General features: G+C 48.8%; 1 protein-coding gene across 2 annotated transcripts in view; it reads right to left on the reverse strand.

Annotated features, from left to right (window-relative positions):
• cercam (cerebral endothelial cell adhesion molecule) overlaps window positions 1-8037 on the reverse strand; it is a 59017-nt gene extending 50980 nt beyond the window's left edge. Inside the window, exons 1-2 of one of the 2 annotated variants that reach the window (XM_055660109.1) lie at window positions 7724-8037; window positions 1519-1629 (exon numbers count right to left, since the gene is read on the reverse strand). In XM_055660109.1, coding sequence (XP_055516084.1) covers window positions 1519-1629; window positions 7724-7935 — 323 coding nt within the window. In that variant the 5' untranslated portion in view covers window positions 7936-8037. The remainder of the gene's footprint in view (window positions 1-1518; window positions 1630-7723) is intronic. The other variant, XM_055660110.1, reaches the window with a different exon arrangement.

Raw genomic sequence — 8037 nt, forward strand, 5'->3', positions numbered from 1 at the left:
AAACATCAAATTCCTGGGTGTGCATATTTACGAAGATCTTTCCTGGACCCAGCACACTGATGCAATTATAAGGAAAGCACATCAGTGCCTCTACTTCCTGAGAAGATTACGGAGATTCTGGATGACAAAGAGGATTCTCTTGAGCTTCCACAGGTACACAGTAAGAGAGCCTAGTGGCTGGTTGCTTCATTGTCTGGTTCGGCAACTTGAACGTCCGGGAGCGGGGATAGCATGCACAGCTTACTATAAAGTGGACTGGCGTGGGTGTGAATCACTTCCCATCCTCAACTAGAATACCAAGCCACCCAGCTGCATGATGGTGCTTTACTAACCTGGGCTGCGTCTGGAGGAAATTAGGCTTTGGGAGGGTGGGAGAGGACAGGATCTGTGCTGGAAGATGTTAAAACTAACTTGCTCGCCTGTCAGACCTCTACCCAAGTACATTAACAATGCATTTGAAGATATGGGTGTTCGAACAGCCAGATCAAATATCAATGATTCTTCAGCAGAGAAAGATTTAAAGGGAAATGGCCCAAGCTCAGCCAATGGAACCAGCTTTCAGAGACATCTTGGGCAGCACAGACTAGATGGGCCAAAGGGCCGGTTTCTGTGCTGCGTGACTCTATGACTCCAGTCCACCAGTTGCTTCATTTAGAAACAAAGTCTGAAGAAGGGTCCCGTCACGAAATGTCACCTATCCTTTTTCTCCAGAGATTAGTTTAGTTTAGTTTAGAGATACAGCGCGGAAACAGGCCCTTTTGGCCCACTGGGTCCGCGCCGGCCAGCGATCCCCGCACATTAACGCTATCCTATACCAGCTAGGGACAATTTTTACATTTACCAAGCCAATTAATCCACATACCTGTACGTCTTTGTGGAGTGTGGGAGGAAACCGAAGATCTCGGAGAAAACCCACGCAGGTCACGGGGAGAAGGTACAAACTCTGTACAGACCGCACCCGTAGTCGGGATCGAACCCGGGTCTCCGGCGCTGCATTCGCTCTAAGGCAGCAACTCTACCGCCGTGCCACTCTGCTACCTAACCCACTGAGTTACTCCAGTACTTTGTGTTTATCTTATAGCTGCTCCATGCAGTCCAGTTCAAAGCGGTCTTCTGTCCAGCCAGCTGAGTTCCACACAATTAATTGACAAACCTCCACACATGTCTATGGGATGCGGGAGGAAACTGGAGTACCCGGAGGAATCCCAGGCAGTCACAGGGAGAGTGTGAAACCTCCACTCAGACAGCACCCAAAGTCAGGATCAAACCCAGGTCTCTGGTGCCGTGAAGCAGCAGCTTTCCCAGCTGCACCACTGTGCAGCCCCAATTGTCTTTGATCAACCCCTCTCCTATCCCCGCTAAGGATCAGCTCAGGGAAGGAATCCTGACCAATGTTCTGGGAATCAAAGGATGCAACAGTGTGGATCTCAGCAGCTCCCACCCTAACACAGTGCACCACTGCCACTAACACCCAGCTCCCAGCAGGACGTAGGGCGGACAGCAGGTGAGGGGACATACCTTGGCTCCTCCATCGGCCTCCACTCTACGTAGTGGTATAACCTCTGGACGCTGGTCAGCCACTCTCTCAGGATGGCAGTTGTATTGTCCACATTGTGATCAGTTGCTGCCCTGAAGGAACAGACATTAGATTTAACAGTAACTGGACCAATTGTGACCCGTTGGGTCCCTGTCACACGGGAGGCCTGTCCCCTTGCGCAACCCGTTCCCCCAACACAATATTCCACCACTCACCCATAGCCCCCACGGGAGGCCTGGTCCCCCAATGCAAACTGTTCCCCAAGGTAAATATTCCACCACTCACCTGTTCCCCATCGCAACCCGTTCCCCAAACGTAATATTCCACCACTCAACTATTGCCCCCAACTGAGCAGGGGTGGCTCATTTCCGCTTATTCCCCAGCACTCCCTCCCCCACCTCTTCACCCTCCCTCTTTTTAAACTTTATAAAATTGACTTTTCACTTTAAAAATCCAATTGCACTTGCTGCCAGGACTCAGTGTCCTGTGATTTGCAACATTGTACAGTGAAAAGTTAAGTTGGCAGTTTATGTAAGTAAGGTCCCATTGTGACGTCATAACTGCTAACTTCAACTGCAACAAACTAATTTTTCTCAAACTGGATTTTGAAAGGTTCAAAAGTGAATAACTTTTAAAATATACCATCGATCTGAATAAAACTTGATACACCACACCACAGTACAACGGTGAGTAAGATGGTCCCAAAATTGTAGCGTTATCATGTACCGTTTTGCCGTAATTCAGGGCATGACTCACACACACACACACACACACACACACACACACACACACACACACACACACACACACACACACACATATACAGGCAGACAGACAGACTCACAAACAAACAAGATGAGAGTTTTAGTAATTTTAGTAGACGTGAAGACAGTGCAAAGCCCCTGCGCCGGTGCAATGGGCGGGGAGCTGGAGAGGGGAGGGAAGGGGTCACACATATGGCCGGGAAGCAGAGGGGTGTAGGTGGGGTGAAACTGAAGGGAGAGACAATCTGCTGCTGCCTGCCCGCTGAGTTAAAAAGTTCCCTCGCAAGACTCACGATACACTGTGTATCGTGAGTCTACCATGGGAACTTTTTAGCTCAGCGGGCAGGCAGCAGCAGATTGTCAATTATTAACCCTCCCGCGCAATATACCCTCACCTTCTCTTTTATGAATGGGGATTTAGTTCCCCTTTCTTCGAGGACCGACCGGAGGTTCCGTTGTCACCTCTGCGGGCCGCCCTCGTTGAACGTCTTCAAGGACCTTTCTTCAAGGACCGAAAAAATGTCCGCTATTCGGAGCTTTTCGTTATTTGGAATTTCGGATAAAAGGTTGTGCACCTGTATTTTGATTTTTTTTAAAAACTTTAATCAGTAATAAGTTGAGAAATAAAGCATAAAATGTTCAGTGAAGATGTTCATTGCCTAGAGGGGAAAAATGTGAATCGGAATATGTAAAAATCTCGTGAAAGTTGGCATTTTTAATGCTTTAATCACGAATAATGTGAAATATAGGATGTAAGCTTCAGTGAAGCTGGTCACTGCTAGCCAAGCCATTGTGATGTCATCAGTGAAAGCTGATCATTTTAAATTCAAAGTCTTTTGATGTTTTTAAACTTAATTGCTTTTAATCAGAAATAAGCTGAGAAATAAAGCATAAAATGTTCAGTGAAGGTGCTCTCGGCCTCGAGGGGGGAAAAATGTCAATCAGAATATGTAAAAATGTAATCGTTATCGTGTAGTGTTTTTGCGAAGATGTGAAGACAACCACATATACACACACATATACACACACGTATACATACATACAAGATCAGACTTTTAATAAGTATATGATATATGATATGATGATGATGACATTATGATGAACTGGATACAATTATAGATTTAAAAAAACATTTGGACAGATGTATGGGTAGGAAGGGTTTAGATGGCTCTGGGCCAAATGCAGGCAAAGACTGGCCCAAAATGCTAACTTAGCCATGTGGACAAGCTGTGCTAAAAGGGCTATTTCCATGCTGCACAGCAATATGCCTCCATGTCTCTAAGTCGCCCACTGCTGCATCTAATCATTGAGGTATGAAGCTCTCCAAAACACCTCCCCCACCTCATGGTAACCGAGACTGGGCAATAAATCTTGGCAGTGCTCAATGCTGTAAAATGAATATCAAAAACACAAAAATGATTTATTTTAGCAAGGGTTATGAGTCGCATAAATTAGTGGCTGAAACACAGCTGTGGGGATATGATAGGTTCCACAAGGTTTTAATGTTTTTTGGAATCGGGAGTCTCTGTGACAGAACTGGACCCCATAGATCATCCCATTTAATGTTCATCGTCCTGGCCTGCGGGTCAAATAGTTAAAGAGTCAAGATTCAGACTGCATCAAGCATCGTTGGGCCAGTGTAAACCGATGCTTGGCAGATCCTGCACTGGAAATCAACACAGAATCAGCGAGTCTGTGGCCGGGACACTCAATGATCCAGCCTGTGCTCCTTAATCCAAGCCTCAGGAGCATTCCTGTCAGGGATCCCACATGCACAGTGTGTACAAACTCATTTGCTTGTACAACTGACAGGTTATTTGTGCAAGAGATATAGAACATAGAACAGTACAGCACAGGAACAGGCCCTTCAGCCCTTCAGGTTCACTCTGAAGAAGGGTGTCGACCCGAAACGTTACCTATTCATAGAAACATAGAAAATAGGTGCAGGAGGAGGCCATTCGGCCCTTCAGCCATTCATTGCGATCATGGCTGATCGTCCCCAATCAATAACCCGTGCCTGCCTTCTCCCCCTATCCCTTGATTGGACTAGCCCCTAGAGTTCTATCTAACTCGCTCTTAAATCCATCCAGTGATTTGGCCTCCACTGCCCTCTGTGGCAGGGGATTCCACAAATTCACAACTCTCTGGGTGAAAAAGTTTCTTCTCACCTCAGTCTTAAATGGCCTTCCCTTTATTCTAAGACTGTGGCCCCTGGTTCTGGACTCACCCAACATTGGGGACATTTTTCCTGCATCTAGCTTGTCCAGTCCTTTTATAATTTTATATGTTTCTATAAGATTCCCCCCTCCCCCTCATCCTTCTAAACTCCAGTGAATACAAGCCTAGTCTTTTCAATCTTTCCTCATATGACAGTCCCGCCATCCCAGGGATCAATCTTGTGAACCTACGATGCACTGCCTCAATCACAAGGATGTCCTTCCTCAAATTCCTTTCCTCCAAAGATGCTACCTGGCCCGCTGAGTTACTCCAGCTTTTTTGAGTCTGCCTTCAGCCCACAATGTCTGTGCCAAACATGATGTAAAGGTAAACTAATATCCTCTGCCTGTACAGTACATGATCCATATCCCTCCACTTCTTGCGTATCTGCAAACCTATTGAAATGCCTCTTAATTGCAACTGTCCTATCTGCCTCCACCACTACCCCTAGCAGTGTGTTCCAAACACCTTCCACTCACTACGTGAGAACTTGTCCCTGCACATCGCCATTAGACTTTATCCCTCACACCTTCAATCTATGCCCTCTAAACCTTGACATCTCTACCTGTGTGTCTATGTTTCTCATACTTTTATACACTTCTATCAGTTCTCTCCTCAATCCACCGAGTGGCGCCAGCAATGGCTGCCTCATCAATAGTCTGTCCGTCCCTTCCTTCCTTTGTTGTTTGTTTGTATGTGTTAAATGTATGTTTTTAGTGTTCTTTCGCTTGTTTTATGTGGGGGGTGGGGGAATTGAGGGAAACCTTTTCTAATCTCTTACTTCAATGGAGATTAGATTTTTTTCCGTATCGTATCTACGTCCGCACTGCGGCCTAACATCGAGGAGTTGGCGTCCTTTGCTGGAGACCGATTTTGAGAGCCTGCGGACTTTAACATCACGGAGCTCGCGATCCCTTTGCCAGGGATCGACCTCTGAGCTCCACCGCGGGACTTTAACATCATGGAGCTCGCGGTCTCTGATCAGAGGCCGACTTCGGGGAACTCCAAGACACGGGAGCTTCGATCGCCCCAACACAAAGGCTTCGAGTGCCGGCTGCGGGAGCTTCAATCGCCCCAACTGCGGATGGTTCGACTGCCCCAACCGCGGGAGAATAAAAGAGGAAGAAGATTAAAACTTTATTGCCTTCCATCACAATGAGTAACGTGGGGAATCCGCTGTGGTGGATGTTTATGTTAACTTTTATGTAGTTGTGTGTCTTGTTGCTTTTTTTTAGTAGGGCTGTATGGTAATTCGAATTTCACTGTAACTTAATTGGTACACGTGCCAATAAACTGGCCTAGAAACCTTGAACCTCCAGCATTCCAGAGAAAACATTCCAAGTTAGTCTAACCTCTCCTTATGACGTATACCCAGTGGCGGACTGGGTCTAAAAATATTGGTTGCCAGGAGACAAAGGGGGCCCACTTCATATAGGGGGCCCACTTGCCATTGGGCAAGCTGACACCCTGGCCAGTCCGCCACTGCGTATACCCTTAGGTTGGGTGCGGTGACCCCCTCCACCAGCTCCCCCCCCCCCCCCCCCCAACCCTGGATGGTGAATTGGCCATTGACACCAGGAGCCATCGCCCATGGTCCAGACAGTGTCCAGCTCTTTGGGGCCTCAGTGCCTCCTACAAGACACTCCAAGTTCACCCTGCATTCCAAGACCAACAAGAGGTTTGGAGGGAAGGAGGGGGGGCTTCTGTAAAAGGTTTACGCTTTAGGTTTCTGTTCATTATCGTCACATGTACCGAGCTACAGTGAAAAACAAAGGTACAATCAGTTCAAACTCAAGTAAAGTAGATAGATACAGTATAGAGTGCACAATATAGTTCTCATCATTGTGGCGCATTGTAAAGCATACTAATTTTATTAGTTTAATCTAAACTTAATCTCCCGTGCAGCACTGAAGATATGTTGCACTGCTGAAGTTTTTGGTTTCTTCAGATAAAACAGTGATTCATTTTAGACAGCCACAAAAAGCTGGAGTAACTCAGTGGGACAGGCAGCATCTCTAGAGAGAAGGAATAGGTGACGTTTCGGGTCGAGACTGGTTAGGGATAAGGGAAACGAGAGATATAGACAATGATGTAGAGAGATAAAGAACAATGAATGCAAGATGTGTCTATCTTCGGTTTAAACCAGCACATGCAGTTCCTTCCTGCACACTAATGATTAATTTTACTGACTGAATACTTCATTATCAACTTCCCCACGGCTAAGAATGAACCATCCGACATTTTCTTGATCACCATCGGTATTGATTCACATGTACCCTTCCATATCTCTAGTCTCCCACTCCCCGACTCTCAGTCTGAATAAAGGTCTGGATGCGAAACGTGACCCATTCCCTCTCTCCAGAGATGCTGCCTGACCCGCTGAGTTACTCCAGCATTATGGTCCCTCAGGTTGATGCACATGGCACAACACTGCACAGGATCGGGGACAAGTCCATCACTCTCCTCCCCCCTCTCCTCCTCGCCTTCCCAATCTCCTCCCCCCCCCCCCCCCCCCCCCCCCCCCCCCACATCACTCTCCTCCCCCCTGTCCCCTCCTCTCCCACCCCATCCCTCTCCTTCCCAATCCCCCCCCCCCACCATTCTCCCTCCCACCCCTCTCTCCCTATCCCCTCCCCCCCAATCCCCTCTCCCTCTTATCCCCCCCCCCCCCCCCCCCATCACCTCAATCACTCTCTCTCCTCCCCCCCCCCCCCCCCCCCCCCCTCCACCTACAACTGCTGTCTAGTCCACTAAGTTTCTCCAGCACTTTTCAAGATTGCTCAAGATTCCTTCCCCTGCCCCCCGGGCTTGTCAGCTGAGCAGAGGGAATCCAAACCCCACTTCCCGCAAGTAGCGGAATGAGGCACAAGAGACGGCAGATGCTGGAAACTTGAGCAAAACACAAAAAGCTGGAGTAACTCAGCGGGACAGGCAGCATCTGTGGAGGGAATGGCCAGAGCAAAGGAATAGTCAGCCAGTCCTTAGCTGCGCCTGTTCAACTGTGGAATCGACCGTCTGTGAGAAAGGATTCAATGATTTCTGTCTGTAGGAAGGTCCAGCCCGGAATTGCTGCCTGAGCCGCTGAGTTGTTCCAGCACTGACTTTGTGTTTTACTGAAATCGGGGGGGAAGGCAGGAACGTGGGGAATCTCACGGCGTTTCTCAGTCTGGGAGGGGAGTTGGACGGGGTGATGTAACCCACTCACCAGATCGAGATCCTGTCCTTCGGGTAGTCCAGTCTCTCCAGGGCGCCCAAGTAGTAGGGCAGGGTGTGAGCCGTGTTCCTGGCGATGATCGCTACCAGCACGGTGGGGCTTTGCAGCGGCGACTCGCCCGGCTGCCTCTCCTCGGAGAAGTAAGCGGCGGCGGCCGGGGGTCGTGAGAGCAGGGCGAGGAGCAGAGCCCACGTCGGCCCCATCCTTCGGCGACTGCTCTCCGCAACAAGCCCGCTGCCCGGGAGCTCGGTCCGACGCGTCAGCAGGCGGGGTGGGACAGGACAGGACGGGACGGGACGGGACGG

Source organism: Leucoraja erinacea, chromosome 31 (genome assembly GCF_028641065.1).
Source record: "Leucoraja erinacea ecotype New England chromosome 31, Leri_hhj_1, whole genome shotgun sequence".
Taxonomy (NCBI): Eukaryota; Metazoa; Chordata; class Chondrichthyes; order Rajiformes; family Rajidae; genus Leucoraja; species Leucoraja erinaceus.